Below are 19,120 nucleotides of genomic sequence, written 5' to 3' on the forward strand. Positions count from 1 at the left end.
CAGTCTCTGGGCTGTCCTTCCACCAGCTCCACAGGGATGGAGGAACAACTCTGGCTTCCAGAAAGCACTCTGTGTCCTCTGCAGAAGTTCATAGGGATCTTTTTGAAACTCTCCACCAATTAATCTTGGGTAAGTTCTTGACCTGATAGATATCAGGTATTTTGGCTTTTTGTCCTTTCTGGAAGAAGGGTTTTCAGACCCAACAGTCCTTTCAAACTTCCATGCATGCATTAGTGAATGCTCTTCCAGTGGCTTGGAATATGCATATACTCTTTCCCTGGAAAAAAATGAGTGAACTGTACTCATTCCTTCCTCCATAATGTTGCAGGCTTTGCGCTATTTATGGCTCAGCACCCACCTCCAGAGTCTGTTCCCCCAGTTTACTGCAGCATATTCTGTACCTCTGTTCACACCCCAAGGAATCACAATTCCTTAAGTTGAAGACATTGCATACTGCAAGTCAGATAGATGATACTTTCCCCTTAGTAACTGCCTTTCTTCAAAGAATTTTAAGTAATTTATGAGCACAAGGCAACTCATACTCACAGCATCTGAGATACACTGGCAGGTTTTTCTGCCAGTCTATCTTGTCCTCTCTACAAGGAAAATATGCTCAGAAATAGAATTTAATTTAAATTTTAAGATTTCTACCTATTTTACAAAATCTTTTTCTAATTCCTAATGGCAATTCTGAAAAAACTTGTATCATAAATAATATTTTCCTTGGACCCAAGGTGTTGTGTACGCATGTGTGAGTGTGTTGCATAAAGACAGATTCACACCTTTTCCTTTTTATTCAAAAATTTTGTTCCTCGGCACCTGAGAGCACTTGGGGCATTAGTACTGCAGAGAGCAGAACAAAGGACAGTGTGTAGACTCGAAGAGTGACCGGTGTATGCAAAATGTAATCATTGTTGGGACCACTAAAAATTGCATGACCAGCAATGATTTATTAGTAGTGCAGAATCCAGGGAAATACTCCCCTCTAAATTATTGTTTCTCTGGCTCTAAGCATTCAATACATTCCCAGCTTGAGCCAGGAAATTTATTCTCTCCTCTCCTCTCCTCTCCTCTCCTCTCCTCTCCTCTCCTCTCCTCTCCTCTCCTCTCCTCTCCTCTCCTCTCCTCTCCTCTCCTCTCCTCTCCTCTCCTCTCCTCTCCTCTCCTCTCCTCTCCTCTCCTCTCCTCTCCTCTCCTCTCCTCTCCTCTCCTCTCCTCTCCTCTCCTCTCCTCTCCTCTCCTCTCCTCTCCTCTCCTCTCCTCTCCTCTCCTCTCTCCTCTCCTCTCCTCTCCTCTCCTCTCCTCTCCTCTCCTCTCCTCTCCTCTCCTCTCCTCTGTATTTGTGAGTGGTTTGCATTATCATTCACTAAATATACTTGGACATGACATTACTTTTCTTGAGCTACAGATTTGAAAACTTCTGTCACTCTCCCTTTGACCCTCCACCATTTCAGGAATTTCATAATTAAATCAGTAACTCACACTCACTTAATGAATGGGGCCTCTTTTTTGGCATTATATAAATTATATACTTTTAAAATAAGAAGGGCAGAGTGACAAAAATTATCTAAAACTCACTAGATTGAAAGGCTTGAAATATATAATTTTCATGTTTACACAATTCCTCCCTTTCTTCTAGAAAATATGTGAAAGTAAAGTGGATAATCTGCCACAGAGACAGCTTAATGGTCCATCTAAAATATAAATGTCTACCATTTTGTCTGAAAAGCTACCATACTTCTGTCACCAACTATTTTCATTAACAATTTACATGCTTTATGGAAGTCTTTTTCTGTACTGATTATTCCAATTTTCAAGAAGCCAGAGGAGGAAGCATTTGTCATCAAGGGCCAAAAAGAACAAGTTACTTGGGTCTTAAATGAGCCAGACCAAAAAGTATCTTATGTTGCCTAACGTATAACTACATGCCGAATTTTATAAGCCAGCGATGTCAGGTTTGGTCAAAATTAAGTTTGTCTTGGCTGTGAATTTGCTGAAGCTGTTATCAAATGCACTGAGGGTTGGGGAATCTGCTGACTGTGGCTTTGAGAAAAGGAGGGGGCAGGCTCAGCTTTCAGAGAATCAACCCACAGAGGTGCACACTGGTGTTTCATGGTGGCCTTTTCAGGGCTATTGCTAATCGTGAGATGTGCCCCACTACTGCTCTAACACCAATTCAGGAAAAAAAAACCAGCACACAAAGTGAAATTTCCAAAACTCAGTAAACATATGTTTTACTGCTGAAGACAAAGAAGAAAGGGATTCCAGTGTGTGCTGGATCTCAAGATGGGTAGCTAGTGCTACCTCCATTGCAAAAGAGGAAGATGAAGAAGAAAATATCTGCCAGAAATGGGATAAGATGGGCCATCTAAAATAAGAGACAAAGATATATCAGCAAAGCAAAAAAGCATTAATTGGGATGCTGGTCTGGGAGTTCATGGCTTTGTAGCCTTGTAAAGGCTGGTGCTTGACTCTTTCTTTTGCTAAGACGCTAGACAAGTTCATCTTCTGAAAATTAGCACATGTGACTAAATACACAATGATAAAAGCACTTATATTATTTCCATAAATTCCCCTGACAGCCATTTGAATGCAAATTGAGCAGAAAGAAACCCTGTTTAAATGAATTAACAAGGAAAGGCAGCAGGGGGATGTGGGGGAAGAAACAGGACTGAACACAGACATACTAGATACAACCTCTTAAAAATAGAGTTGGTTCATATTCAATATACTTGAAGAAGGCATTTCATATTCCTTTATTTAGGGTCAGAGGACTCTTAATTTATCCGGCTTGAGTGCACTGACACAGTCAAGATAGTGAAACGTTTCATCTATTTCATCTATTTCAATATAGCAAACCAGGGACTGCCTGTTATGTGTTTGCTTTCTTGCTTTTGTCTCTATGAACAAAAGAAACAGCAACCTCTTAATTGAAAAGATAACATCACAAAATTGAAATGATGCAGCACAAAATAAGTGCCACATGTTTAGAATCTGCAGTAACTTATCTCATTTTGGTGAGCCTCTGTTACTGTGCTTGCTGACCTGGCGTGTGCGAGCTGTAGAAGATTGGTGATTGTTAGAAGATTTACAAGAAAGCTAAAGTTAAGCAGGAAACCAGTTTATTTTATCTTGAAAACTGTGAAGTAAGATGAAAGCTTATACCACTTCAGAGTGTGGTAGATTATTTAGACTGTTTTGTTTTTCCTCAGAAAGGAATAGACTGGTCAGTGGGAAATTCTGGTTCCCAGTGCTGCTGATCTACATTGCCATAGTGGAAACTGAGGCTGTGGCACTGGTGCTAACACCAGGGGCTGAAGACGAGGAGTAACGGCAGAAATAAACTTCTCCTCACAAAGTCACCACCAAAGAAACCAGATGGAGTCTGCAGGTTCACCTGGGTGTTAGTCATCCCAAAGCATTTCATTGGAAAGTCGTAGTGAAAATAAGATGGATGGAACTTAACCTTGTATGAAGTAGTATGGAGAGAACTTCTCCAGAGGGGAACAAGAATGAAATAAGGCATATACTCTCTCTACATGTACCTAAAACAAGCATCTGCTGCAATATATCTACGAGCAGTCCTTTCAGACCATGAAGAGTAGTAGATGGGAACAGACCTATTGAAAAACCAAGTATGGGTTGCAAGAAGTGGCACTGGTGGCTCACTGTTCAACAGTGTTCAATTGCCATTCAGCTCTTGTGAGTCAAGGATAACTGTACAGATGGATATATCATGTTCAGAAGAGATGTAATATCATGGCACATCAAATTTACAAGTATATTTTCATTTGAAAATAAGTTACTTAATCATAAATAACTTCAATTTAAAGGAAATTTTAATTTATTTCCCTATTTTTTCAATAAAATTGTAAACTATTTTACATAGTTCAAAATATTTGAGGCTGACATAGCCAAGTAGCACAATTCAGTTTAAATAGAATAATTTTGAACTTTGCCTCAAAATTAGAAAATATCTCATTGAATTATGGCAAAACCAAATGAAATATTTAAATAACTCTCCATCAATCCAATAGTGAGGGTTTGAAATAGGCAACAGAACAGATTCCAAACTGTGAACAGATATCCTTTCTTTATGGCTAACTGGGTTTGGCTTCTCATGGTTAAAAGATATATGTGAATGTCTAGCTACAGCTGAAATAAATTAACTACATCCAACAGATCCTTTCTTGTGCAGACCACATTAAAAGACAAATATAAGAAATGTTTGCACAAAACACTGTTTAAAATTATTCTTTCATGAAAACCATCATTCAACCATCTTCATAATGTCACCCAGGATGTAAATATGCAATGCCTGTACCAGGTGAAATTACACCATTGTACACACTGCCTACCTAAAACCATATCACTGCAATGCAAAACACAGACTTTTCCCAAAGGCCTCTCTGACAAAACCAAAACTCAAGCCATGTTGGGGACACAACCTTGTCTCCCCTGCAGAACAGCTGCAGAGGAGAGAGTCATAACTGTTTGCAAGGTGCAAGAGGACTGCATGCTAGCTGTGATCAGTGAAATCGAGCCCCTTGTTACCAGTCAAATTTCATGGAGTTACCAAAGTGAAAGTGCCTTGGGAAGCTTAACATGAAAGGATTACAAACTTGCTTTGCTGGTCTCATCTATGGGAGGCCTTAGTTGCATAGGGAAAGCACTGTAGTGAGAGCCTATGCTCAAACACCAGCACTGCTTCAGAGTTCAGATGATCTTAAGGTCAAAATTATTCTGCATTTGATCTCTCTCTTTGCCAAATAGAAGAAAAAAAAATCCTCACTTTCATAAAGAATGGAGTGAGGCTTAATGCTGTGGGCTTGTAAAACTATTTGAATAACAAAGGAGACAGAGCTATAGTTAGAATAATGATGTTAAGTTAGGATGTTCAACAACACAAAACTATGGCACTGATTAAATATTGATGTGAGAAAGAGAACTGATGGAAACAGATCACTATATCAGACAAAACATCTTCCCTAGAGAGCTAACAGCTAGTTAGCTGCCCAGACAGACATTCAAAGGCACTCCATGAAACCTAGATAAAAACGGGCAAATATTGACACAAATTCATCTGTTTTAACTGTTGTTCTGTCTGGATTGCCAGATAGCTACAGGTCATGCAGCAGCTGGTGTCTGAAAATATGCATGCTTCAAACTATTACCTACACCTGCAAACAACTGCTCACGTGATGATGGTCTGAATGTCAGCAGCACAGCTGGTCTCAGTTCATATCCAAAAGACAATGGAGACTCTGTGGAAGGCTCCAGACAAAACTGGCATCCTTGAAGGACAGTGCTACATCCTTACCACTCTCTACACTAAGTTATATGTAAAATTTTCAAAAACTGCCCTTTCTCCCAGCAAGATTTCAATTGCTTGAGATGGGGAGGGAGAGTTTGAGATAAACAGTCAATTAAGAAAATACTTCCCAGAGCTATTTTGAGATGTTGTCTGGCAATGGTCTGAGCAGATGTGCCATGGCATTGTGCCACACTGTTAAGGGGGCTAAGCTGTGCTGTTAGGCAGCCTCTGTGCTGAACTGTGCCGCACACACCACCTTCCATGGAGAAGGTGTTGTCTGCAGCCAAGTCACTGCTCAAGGCATTCCCAGGCCTCAAAGTTACTGTGGCTGGATGAGAAGAAGGAATTGCATCCTTTGGATGTTGGGGCCTTATTCAGGATCTTGAAGACCAAGAAATGAAGCAACAAATCTAGAAAAGCCTAGCTGGTTTCTATGCTCTTAGCTGAACAGGTAAGGTGAGGACCAGTGTTCTGAACCATGTGGTTTCTGGGCAGGCGCCAGACCCACCAATTCAGGGAACTGCCTGATGGCCTTGAGATGGGGAAAAAATAAATTAAACCTGCCTGTCCTAGCAAAAAAGGCATAGAGAGTGACCTGGCCAGTTAGAGAGAAAAAACTTGCCTCTTCTACCTTGATCCTCAAGACCCACATCCATGATACCATGACCAAGGTTGTTTTGAAGGTGATGGACCAAAAAACTAAGCCTCTGCTTCTGAACTTCTGAACTACATTTATCCTGTGTGAGGGAAGGTGACAGTCATCGTCCCCTCTACTCAAGTAACACAGATTTCCTCAATTCACCCTGCACTCATTCTCTGCTAAAGAAATGCTCTCTAGCTCCAAATATTTTTTGTCCTGTCTTCTCATTCATTGCAGACTTTTCATCCACTGGACACTCATTCCATGCTGCAAATATGCAGTGAATTCACAGATGGAGGGAAAAAGGTGCAATCCCAATGGTTTGTGAGACCATCAGCACCACAGGGAGCTTGTGAGTCCCCACAAAAGAGTTGACAAACTGCTTTAGCATGAAGCTAGGCCAGTCATGACCCAATTTTGACATCTGGGATAACTGCAGGAGGACAGGGAATTTTACTGAGCATCAAAACCACACTATGCACAGTTTGGAAAGGTGTGTAACAAAGACATACAGAGAAATGAGGATAGATGACAAAATTTCAAAATAAAGTTAATTATAGTTATGCATATCTGACAATAAAGCAGTTCAGGTAACAGAATCTCATATTTGCATCCTTTGAAACATCAGTGTAATATTTTTAATTGTTTTTCAACATATTTTCTCATATACAAGGATTTTTCCTACAGTACTCTTTAAATTAATTACTTTGGTAATATTTTTCTCTCTGAATTTTCTATAACTTTTAGTTCAAGATACTGAATCTGATATACTGTAGCCTTAAAGTAACCACAGAATACAGACATGCAGAATATAGAAGCTGCTCAATAGAAGCAAGTCATTTTGACAGGTGAAGAAAAATCCAAGCAATTCTGAAGGAGAAATAAATATTGAAACAATTTATGTACTCCAGCTATCACAGCCCATAAATGATTACATGAAAGAGATATTTTACAAAACGCATGTAGACAAGATTTTTCCTTTGTTCTGTAACCACAGATACGGCTTAAGTTTCCTCATAGGAAACTTTAAAATGGTGAAAAAAATGATGGCATTTACCTTACCATATGGAGGTCTACATATTTCAGTTCAGTGGTGGTATCCAACATGCTTATCTGCACTCCCACTTGACTCTATATCTGTCTAACTACCCAGGAGAGTGATGCATCTGGAAAGGTTGAATAGGCCAAGGGAGTTTACATGTATTTTGCAATGTTCTTGAGAAAATTTACTGGAGGGAGGTCAACATGTCTTTTTTCTTGTATCTCTTCACATTAAATAAAAACACATTGTATGTTATCTGAACATCCTGACATCTAAGTTTATTTGTTAGTTTGTTTGTTTTCACTAAGAATGCAGAAACGTATTGGAAAATGTTTGCTTTTGAAAACCTTGTATGCAAGGGGAATGCTTGAGAGGGTGTAATATGAGGATTAGTACTGAGTAACAGATGTAGATAAAGAGATAAAACAGGTTTCTGATGGAACAGATTACAGTCAAAAATGCTTTTTGAAGAAGTTCATAGAGTTGCACTCCAAAAATTAGCATCTTTGTAATTTATGGTAGTGATTCATGGTAGCCTGAGACAAGATGCATGAGAATGGGGTAGGTCCCTGCAAGAGAAATGTGGGGAGGGTTGAGCAGTGCCAGGAAAAAGGACTTGCCCTGGGGGTGGGGAGACCTTTCACATGCCTCCTCTGTCCATGCAGCCTGCCAAGGCACAGGCTTTGATCTGCCCAGGATGACAGTGAGCCAAACTGTCCCTCATTCAAATGAATCCACCAGACAGTGGTGAGACATTCCTCAAAGGGTCACCAGCACAGGGCTGCGGAGGAGGGCAGCTCCGGCCACGCTCCTGTATAACATCTCCTCTCAGCCGCACCACCTGCTGCAATTTCCCCCCACATCAGGCTCAATTTGTATGCAAATCCTCCCTCATTTATTCTTGCTCCCTTCGGAAAGGACAAATTAAGTATAATAACGGTAATTGCTTTAATAACATGAAGAAAATGACACCTTTATGGGACCAATAATCAAAGACTGAGACTGTAATACAGCATGACAGGTGTGAAGGCATGCCACCAGCAGTGATTTTCCCATTTCAGTATTTCTTTCGTCACCTTGAAAAGTGCTTGTCTCGGTAAGCCAGGCAGGGCTGGTGCCTGGCTGTGAACTCCACACCGCTCCTGACAAGCCAGGCGGAGTTCCCATGGCAGAGGCACCACGAGCAAGCAGCAGCTCCCCTGGAGCAGTGGCTGCAGGCCATCAGCAGCCGGCTCTGCAGGACATGGGTTGGCATTACCTGGTGAGGTAGAGGCACTACCAAGGCCTCCTCAAACTGGTGTCTCCCCTCAGCTCTGTGGCAAACAGATATCCCGTGGCTGGTAGGCCACAGGCTCAGGTAAGTGGCCATCCCTGAGGAGGCCTCAGTGTCTGAGGGCTCAGTGCCATTCAGAATGGCGGCCCACACCTCACCAGGCTCACCTTCTGCATTCCTTCTGCTGAACCAGACATTATCTAATTTTGGGCAACTTTTTCTGGTGTAATTCTGACATTAGTAAATGAGAATCAACTTTCAGCATAGTCAGCTAGAGCAAGGCACATTTGATCGCCATTTTAGTTATACTCAAAGCCATCTACTAACAGTCACATTTAATACAACAGTCACTAAATGTAACTAACAGTTACATTTTCTAGCTATTTGTGTTGTAACTTGCAATTTTCATCATAAAAGAGAGTCTCAGAACTATCCTCCTGTAATAGTCCCTGCTTTCATCAAAGATAAACCCAGCATCAAAGATCAATTATTGCACGAACCAGAGTTCCCACCCAAAATAAGCAGATGTGGAAACACAAAAGATGATGAGAAAATGAGCCTTCATGCATACTCTGATGAAGAAAGAACAGAAGACTGTGTCTCATGACAACCATGAATGAACTGGTCCTTGGGTGCCAGGAGAATTCCATATCTGTGTTAACAATCACTCTAAGGGCACACTTGGGTGACACGGGAGAGAGATGTGCAAACAGGTGTGAACATCAAGGGGTTTTAAAATGTTTTAGCAGGCAGAGATTAAAAGGATCCAGTCACTAACTGGAAACATTGACTTCTAGTGAACACCTCCTCAGGCCCTAATCAGGTTAGATGCAAAATGGTCTCACAGACCAAGTGCTTGAGAATATGCTAATCATTGGGGTATCCACATGGTATAAAGTACCACACTTGAAAGAAAAAACAGTTTCTCTTTAATTTGCTTTGAACCAAAACCTAAAAGCAAAACTGCTTTCTGAATCTCTCATAAGCAGACAGAATTTATCATCCCACAGTGGTTTTATGGAAGATTTGTCCTCATCATTGAGAACCTAGAAAACAAGACATTTCAAATCTACAAACACTGCATACATTTTCTTAAATGTCTATGTCACCAATACATCTACATATGCAACCACCATATTTGACCTTGATATTAAAATTCTTCAGAGATCAAAAGCAAGTGCTAAAAATAGGCACAATATTTATATAGCCCATAATAGTAGAATCCTATATTACAAGCACCTCTCAGTGGAGACAGGCCTGAACTGAAATCTCAGGTCTGCACATCATACCAAGAAAAGAAAACAAATAAACAAAGAGTTGATGTTCTGTCTCAGATCTCAGAAGTTTACCAGGAATGTTTCTGGTAAGAGGTAAAAGACCTTGGTGCATGGATGTTTGATGTTCTTAATGCCCCAGAAATTAAAAAAAGAAAAAACCAAGAGAAGGAAAAGAAGATCTCTTTAGTGTGAGAGTGAGCCCTGAAGTCAGCATGCCATGTAAATGAAATGAGAGAACCCCAAAGAAAAAAGCCTCAGCAACATACTGCTGTCTTTGGGTAAACATTTGTTTGCAATATCTTTTAAAAATAATACTGTCAACTTCAGTGATTGACGATTTCACCCCATTTATCACTGACAACCAGAATTATTTTTTCAGCTGTGGATCATGTTAATTGTGGAAGCTAATAGAAAGGAATGTGAGGTAAACGGTCTCAATACCTTTAGTATATGTGATGACTTTCACAGACTTGCAGTACTGTATTTACTGTAACCAAAAGGTCATGCTCTATATCTTAAAGGCAAAAGTGAACTTTCCTGCATCAATCACACTCCTGCAAACTATGCAAAAAATATTTTAGACAGGGCAATTAGCATTTTTAAAAATCAACCTTAGTTTCAAATAATTGAAGGAAGTTCAATTTTTTCAATTCTGACACACGTGTAAAGCAGAGAGGATTACAACTATATAGTTGGCAAACAAAGTAATTTATTAAAAATGGACTGTTAAATGCTGTTGTAACTCATGTTACTGAAAATGACTACTAATTTCTTCTCTGCAGCAAGATAAATATTGAGAAAAGGATGATATGGCATTTTTTATTCCACTGTTGGAAAAAAAAAAAGAAAAAAAAGTTTTCCAGATGCTGCAGTTAATCAGTGTTGATTTTAAATGGTGACAATCCCATTCACATCTTCAATCTCCAGGTCTTACAAAAATACCATATGTGGCAATGCTATAATAAAATAGTTCTGATGTAGTTTTGCAAACAGGTACTTATCATATTCTGATACTGTCAGAAATGGGGTCTTTGAAAGTTACATTACAGCAATTTGGGTATAACTTTCTCTGAGGAAATATTAGGATATGTGCTTTCAAATAAATGAGAAGATGACAAAAGATAGAAAATGCTATTTTAGTGTATGTTAACAGAACACAAAATGAATTCATTTCTATAGATGAGACTTTTAAAGTGCCAAATTTAATGCACAGCAGGAATTATTGCTTTCAAGGGACTATGTCAAAATTAACAAACCCAAAATGTAATCTACTATAAAATTACACTCTTTACATTTTTTTACAGGATGCATTTTTGATCCTGGAATATCTATCAATCTTCCTAATTCAAGATTGTCATATTGTGAAGACACCAAATACTTTGCCGTGTGATTGGCCATTAAACTTGTTTTGGTTTTCCAATATTCATATGCAAGTCATGATTTCCTTTCTCCTGCCTGCCATCTCTTGGATTATGCATTTGAACAGCACCAGACCTTTTGTTTGGGATTTCCATGATTTAGCACTTCAGCTGGCACTGCTTTAAACAAAGTTACAAAGTTCCTGTCCTTCAATATTCAATGCTTCCTTAGAAAGATGGCAGCTCTCAATATGTGGAAGTTGCAAAACCACAAAAGGATTTTTTGTCTTTTACTTACTACATACAAATGCTTTCTAGTGTACAGTGAAATGCAAGAAATTATAGTTACATTTCATGGTAATAAAATGAACCACAGCATTTCATTTTTGCAAGGTGATAGGTGAAAAAGAAGTACTGTGGTGGCTAGTTTTATTTGTGGTCATTTTTTAGGTACAATTCATGACTCTTGCAAGGGGGCAGGTTTTCAAATACATCTATATAGTTATATATATAGTTTAATTAATGTATGAGGATATGTTTCTGTGCTTAGAAATTAATTGCAGCAGCATTTTATTACAAATAAGGTCTTTACCAAAACCAGCCTGGAGAGAAGGAGACTAATGGAAATTTCATCACAGTCTACAATGTCCTCATGAGGGGAAGCAGAGGGCCAGGCCCTGATCTCTTCTCTGACCAGTGACCAGTGTCAGGACCTGAGGGAATGGCCAGGAGTTGTGTCAGGGCATGTTTAGGATGGATATCAGGAAAAGGTTCTTCCCCCAGAGGGTGTTTGAGCACTGGAGCAGGCTCCTGGGGGATGTGGTCACAGAAGCAAACGAGACAGAGCTCAAGGAGTCTCTGAACAATGTTCTCAGGCACACGGCACCATTCTTGGGGATGGTGCTGTGCAGGACCAGGAGCTGGACTCAGTGATCCTTGGGGTTTCCTTCCAACTCAGAATATTATGTAATTCAGGCTATTTTCAGGTGAAGAGTGTCTCTTTTGCCGTAATCATCCCAAACCAGTGCTGGGCCTTTTGCTGATAACTTCAGTTGGATTTTCTGTATACCTGACAAGATTAGAACACTTCTGTTCTCTCCCAGTTTATTGCTACAGGTAACTGGAGCTCCACAGACTACTGTTAGTGCCAATACTGACATTCACATATTTGCCCTTCCTAGAGAGACTTGGTGATTAAAAAATCAAGGTATATTTAAGACATTATAAATGAAAGTGCTGAACATGATATTCCATTAAAACCCACCAGAATACCATATATTACATTTTCCTATGAAATTCATATATAATGAACAAGGATTATATACAAACTGTTTTGGTTTCCCTAAACATAACTGTGATAAAAGCTCAAATACATTATAAACAGCTAGAATTAAGAATAAATGTCTCAGAACTATTTAAATTAAACTTCAGTCAAACCCACACAAGGAAATTAGTCAGTTCACTCTTGAGGACAGAGGATTGAAAAGGATAATGATCTTCTTCAGTTTCTTCACCTAACAGAATTCAGCACAGCCTACTTGATTTCTACAGATGCTGAAAAAGGTATGGTTTTTGTTTTTATATTGGATATGGGACTCCCTCTTATCCTCATGTTAACCTGGGCCCTGGATGACTAACCCTACAGCTGACACAGATGTTTTTATTTGTTTAAACTATTAGGTCAAAGGGCTAATGAGCTAATGAAAATTCTTTTAAGAGCTATCAAATGAGGCATGATTAGCTGGTTTTCAGTTCCTATTTGTATGAAACAAAAGAATTTAAAAGAATTCTCAGTTTACAAATCTTTCATTTCATTCCTAGTCTTGGTCAAGAGGCAGATTTAAAAAACAGTGACATGAGAAAAGCATAACTCAGTAACTGCATAACCAACTCCAGTCTGAGTTAGCAGTGGTGTTCTTCCATCAGCTGTTACAACTTCCATTGTGAGAGCACCTTCTACTCAAACAGCATTTGACAGGATAACACTGAGCCATTTCGGCAAGCTTCTGTTTTTCCCATAATATATTTCTTTACTCAGCTTCTGTAACTTGTGTTTTGTATATGTATTTTGCCATGTCATTTATTTAAAAAGAATTTCTAGTCACATAAACATGTCCCTCAGTTTAATATTATGGAGTAATTGTGTAGGGATTATTCCAATCCCTATTTCACCAATAAACCTGCAATATCTTTCAGAATACTTCCAGAGTAAAAACATCTTGCTGTGGAAGAAATCAGCTGATTTTGGAAGTTTCTATTTCATACATATGTATGTGAATTTGCAACTATGTATGACGTACCAGTAATTATACGGTAGTATTTGTTTTCACTTATGAGTAAATAATTTATCTTGAAGAATCCACATCAAGGCAATATGCCATGCTTCCAAACTGGCTACTTACTCAAGAAAAAAAACTTATCAAGTCAGTTCTACACAGTGTTTATTTTATTTTCTTTTTCTTTCTTTTTTTTTTTTTTTTTTTTTTTTTTTCTGATAGTGGAAATCATGTATAAATCACAAACAGTACAAGTTCCCCATGTCAGCAGTTGACCACTTGATTGGGTCAACTTCTGTTGATACTGCATTTTTAGTATAAAGTCAAGATAATATGGCAGTTAACTAATACTTTCGACTACAGTAAAGATACAAACTTTTGTAATATAAATTAATTGCCATTACAAAAAGGCAACTGTATTAAGTAATACGGTACAAAAATCTGCAACTTCTATAAATATAATGAAATGCAAGAAGTTAAACGAAATAATACATCACAGATTTTTGTATAGCGCATTTGAATAGGCAAGCTAAGATACACATGGAGCATTATACAGCAAGAAAGAATATCAAAACCCACTAAGACTTAACTTTTAAGCCATACAAATGCCAAAAGTACAAGTACAGGACACAACATGAAGCAGTTAAAATTACCAGCTCAGAGTGGGCAGACAAAGAGCCTTACTGATGAGTTGTAAAGCATTAGGCAGCAGACAGAAGGTTGTCAAAACCAGCTGTTGTTGGATACTGATTGATAATGTTTTCATTCTGACGGCTGAGACACCGCAGACAGCCACAGGTCTGAGAAGAAGCCCAGTGTGGGCACACACACACACACACACAAAGTAATTTAACAGATGGCTAAAGAACATTAAAGCACAATATATTTTTTTAGAAAGACAATGTTCACTCCTTAATGAACTTGCATGGAAAGTAGAGCCTAGTGCCCAAGTTTATTCCACCTAAATGACAAACACATGTGGAAAGATTAAAACAAACAAACAAAAAACCAAAGCAGTTAAGATTGGTTATCTGAAAACTGCATGGTGCTTACATATTCTACCATAGCCAGAGCATTCAACAACACTATAGACAAGGAAGTGTGACAAGAGCTGCTATGAACATTGTTATCCCCTCATAAAAAGGTGAAGTTGTTTATAGACATTTAAAAGGTACACATCCATTAAGTCCATCTACAACACAAAACCACAGAAGTACTACATTCAAAGTAAAGTTAAGTGTTGGTCTTAGCCTTCAGCAGTTATGAGGTATTGTTTCAACCTGTGATGAGGAATGATCACTATATTAGTAAGAAAGAGCATACTCAAAATAATTCTGAAAATTAAAATCACTGCTTCTGTGCAGTCGATATTTGCCTAAAGAAAAAACACTGAAGTATCAAAAGGTCCTAGTCTAAATAGCCACTGGCATTCTCCAAAACCACATTATCAAGCACTTCTTGGGCATTTCCATGTAAGTTATGTAGCACCTTCAAACAGTGCATAGCCGGGAGATCATGACCAAAAGTTGGAGCCATTAAAGTTGTTGGACCAGACAAACTCACTGGTGGTAGAAATAAGTACAGTTTCAAGAATGTAATAGAGTTGGGCTTCTTTTCATTTCCTGTACCTTTTGGTCCATAGCTAAACAAAAGCAGGGGAAAATAGTAAAAAAATGTTATTTCAGATCTTTTCACTAATGGCCAATGAAAAAGCAGTAAAAGCTTGGAATCCCTCAATTTGCCTCCCCAAACTGCCTGCTTTCTCTGGAAATAATGCTCCTACTCCTCTTCCCTGCTTATTTTTCATTGTCCCTAAATAAAACAGAAATCTGGGGACCTTGTGGAAATCTGGGGACTCTGTAGCCTTTAAGCGCATGTCAGCAATTAGGGAGTTTGGAAATGTACATTAGATCCAGTTCCCCCTTAAATCCAGGGAAGGGAACCTCCTTAGCCCTCACGAGAGAAACTGATGGGCAGCTGGGTCCTGACTAAAGTGTGCAGAGAGGACTGAATCAAAGCAGGGCTCCTCTGTGCTTTAAAATGAACAATTCCAGTTCTTGGTTGTTTCCAACAGTATTAGCAGTGAGACAATTGACCTGACAGGAAAGAGAACACAAAACAAAGCAAGGACATGCCCTTCAGGCTTCCTGCCTATTCCATCTCAAAATTAAACAAGGAGTTTACCAGTTTTCCCAGCTTCTTTTTGATAATAGGAAGCAGTTACAACAGTGGGAGCAACACAAGAAATTAATGGCAAATGAAAAGTAAACTAAAATACGTATGAGAAACATTTTGTTTAACAGAGCAAAATTACAAATAATAGAGAAATGGCTTTTATGAGCCTTCAAAAGCTGATGTTTACTATTTTCTTATCCCCAAATAAACTAGTAAGGAGCTACAATAAACTTCAAACAGAAGATAAATGCTTAGGGTGTAAAGAGATGTTGCTTAAAGCCCCAAAAACAAGGCATTGTGTGTTTCAAGACAGAAGCAGAGCTGATGAGGAACTAATGACACCTCACTCGAGTTTGTGTTTGCAAACACTCATGCAAAAGTAGCTGAATGCACAAGGCACAGCATTCAAGGCGTGCACCAGTCCAGTGACTGATCTGCACAGACCCTGTTGTCACTGTCAACCAGTGGCCTGGCACGTTTCTTCAATGGACAAAACCAGTTTATGAGTTTTTTAAAAAATCAACATAAAGTAGCTGAAATACTGCAAATCTACAGTGGGGAAAACAAGGAAAGAGGAAAAGTGGACTGTGTTACGTGACCCAAATCAACTTCTTCTAAATGTATTACAAATGTTGTTTCCAATGACTACTTTTTTGTCTTCTAAGTAACATGTAGGCCAGAGGAAGTTTGAAAGAACAAGATAATAATCCCCTTGAAAAGAGAAGCTTCTGGTACAAACACTGGAAGACCCTTAATTACTGGATAGATGCCGTGGCAATGTTACAATAGCAGTAGTAGTCTATGAATGAGTGATAAAGGAAGTATTTAAAAATCACTTATACTTTTAACTAGCAATAAAGCCTCCACAGATGAACTAACCAATATTTGCCCTGCTTTTCTTATGGAAAACTACTTTCAATGAAAATTATTACTTTATTCAACTTCTGTATATTTCTAAAATCTTTCATATACTTCTAAAATCTTTTTACTTAGATCACCTGTTCATGTCAGCTGATTTCCCCAAATACTGTTATCTGTGCACATCTGTTTGTTAATTTAGTTTTCAGCAAACTTCCAGCAAAATACCACAACTGCCTCTGGCAGGGTTTTGCAGTGACTTTAGAAGACACTCAACTACCTTGTGAAGTCCACTACCTCAACTGTGTTTTCACCTAGTAAAACCTCAGGAATAACCTTTGCATTAACATGAAACTGCTTGTGTTTTAGGTATCCTATTAAGGTTCTCAGTGGCTGTGCTCTTCCATAATGTGAAGTCAATAAACAAGCTAAATTAACTCATAAATTCTTTAGACATTACTTATTTTTAAAATTCAAGATAACACATGGAATTCCTCCTTTATGGACTATGCTATTTTTGTGCGTGTAAATTTTTCTACCAAGGATGATTGTGGTGCAAGAAAGCAACATGCAGTGTGCAGAAATAGTGGTAAACAAAGAGGGACTTTCTACTTCAGTAGTGTAGACAACTTTACTGGAAATAGCTGTGTACCTGATTCACAGAACATTTATTTTAACCAAAGGACATTCTGCATTAACTCTGTATGAACAACATATCACAGCTCAGCCTTGATACTATGCTGCAATTAAGCTGTGACAGAGTGAGCAGGTACAGCAATGCGTGGCAACCTCTTCTTTCTCTTGGCTTTCACATTCTTGAAGGTTCGACGTCTCTCTCTTCTAGCAAGTTTATTAGAAGGGAGAAGCTGTCTTTTACTGCCTCCATGTCATCCAAGGAGCAGGGTTTAAGAATCCAGCGCTTTCCACGTGCAAGTGGCTCAAGTTCAAAATATTTTTTTATCTATTAAGAAAAAAAGAGAGATCAATGCATTATATTATGACAACTCTCTGTCTCACATCTAAAAAACCAAACCAGTAAAAACATGTAAAAAATGTTCATCCTAATGGATATTCACTTTTTAGAATCTTACCCACAGCTGCTCTTATAATACAGGTTATATGACATGACCTGAAAGGGTTTTCTTTAGGGGTGCTTGGAAGCTACCATTCCACCCATACATTTTAACAGCATGGGAGGTCTGAGGAAGAATTGTACTGACTTGAGGCAAACAGCAAAGCACATGAAACATGCTCAAAAATATATCCAAAGCAGCAAAAGTAAATAAGAGCCTGTGTTTGTATTTCAGTGTTAAAAATGTATGTATCTTATTGGTAACACTTAAGATACATACTACTGCAACTTCACAAATTAAACATAAAAAATTTACAGATCCTAAACATTCCAGTCAAACATGAGCTATAGCACAGCATCTGTTTGTGACTAAGAAAATCCTATAAAAATTAAAGTCTTTCAAAATTACTTAGTTTTTTAAAAAAATTAAACATTGAAGACTAACACACTAATGTTAGTAAGATAGTAGTAAGTATTATACAAGAAACATGATGCAGTTTCTTGGGAACACCAATCATTACTGACATTGCAACCACTGTCAAGACACAAATACAGACCCAGAAAGACTGAGAAAGGAAAGATTTTTATTTGGTAGTATATTCCAACCACTTTTCAAAATAGAAAGTACAATATCAAAAACAAGTTTTTGATGTCTCTTAGAAGAGAACAGCAGCCTGCAGGTTATACTGGTCCACAGTTTCCTGTTTTCATTAAAATTTTAGTCTCTGAAGGTATGTGACCCAACAGTCTACTCTGCAATTTGACTTGTCCAATAGAATTTTAGTTTTTGCATCCAAAACTACATCCCTCAGTTTCTGCAACTGTCCATATATCAGCAGAAATATTTAGTCCTGACTTAGTTTGCCCATTTTTGTTCATTGTAATTATTGCAAAATACTCTTAATTTTAGCAGAGGCTGTGCTGTGAATATGCAGCACAATTACAGAAACAGTTACTCACAACATGGTAGGCAGTAGAGGCCCAAGACAGGCAACCGAAGCCACACTGTGTTAAGGCTCCATGTGCAGAAGGAATGAAAAGAAGAAAGAAAAAAAAAAGGGCTTTCAAAGCCCATGCAAACTGCAACATCTCTATGTAGCTCTTATAGTGTCTACTGATAAACAAGTTTTGTTTTCCTATTAATAAATTCTAATAGAAAAAACAAGTTCAGTTGTATCAACTCACATAATTCAAAATACAATCATGATCAGGCAGGCTTTCTTATTTTTTAGAAAGGAATTTCAACCAGAATGTTTAGTAACAAATATTAGGGGAAAAAATGGTGGTTTTGAGATGAGAATTTCTGCTAACCCAGAAACAACACAGCGAAAAATTTTAAATCTATTTTCATTGAAGTAGAATTGTATCAATAACATTTGAAAATGAAGCGTGGTACTTGACATTCACTTCCCCTCAAACAAATTTAGAAAACATACAAGTTGAAATAAGTGGGGCTCCAACAAACCAGTATCTTTATAGCAACATACCAACTTTTTAGCATTGCTATCTCTGTGCCACACCAGTATCTGACATGTTAGTAAAATTTTATGTCTTTACTACTATCTACAAGGGATGCATTGCAACTTTTTCAGCAGCTTGAATTTACCCCCATTAATAATGAGTTAATGGCACTGATCACGTATTGGAAAACCAGGGTAAGGAAGCTTTATTGCCTGTTCCAGCAGCAGCCTTCTCGACTGTCACACGAGGAAGGAAGCAAAAGCTGCACGGAAGGATAACAAAGAAAGGTGTCAGCGCAGCTAGCGGATAGAGCTGCCTGCTGGTGTTAAGCTGATAAATATGGCTGAGAAATCTAAGATGTTCCAGACCCACAA

General features: G+C 38.4%; 1 protein-coding gene across 6 annotated transcripts in view; it reads right to left on the minus strand.

Annotated features, from left to right (window-relative positions):
* Window positions 1–13,328: 13,328 nt before the first annotated feature.
* Window positions 13,329–19,120, minus strand: part of ARL15 (ADP ribosylation factor like GTPase 15) — a 244,918-nt gene continuing 239,126 nt past the window's right edge. For all 6 annotated transcript variants that reach the window (XM_064736165.1, XM_064736167.1, XM_064736163.1 and 3 more), the window contains one exon: window positions 13,329–17,174. In XM_064736165.1, the coding sequence (XP_064592235.1) occupies window positions 17,022–17,174 (153 nt within the window). In that variant the 3' untranslated portion in view covers window positions 13,329–17,021. The remainder of the gene's footprint in view (window positions 17,175–19,120) is intronic.

This window comes from Zonotrichia leucophrys, chromosome Z (genome assembly GCF_028769735.1).
Source record: "Zonotrichia leucophrys gambelii isolate GWCS_2022_RI chromosome Z, RI_Zleu_2.0, whole genome shotgun sequence".
NCBI lineage: Eukaryota > Metazoa > Chordata > Aves > Passeriformes > Passerellidae > Zonotrichia > Zonotrichia leucophrys.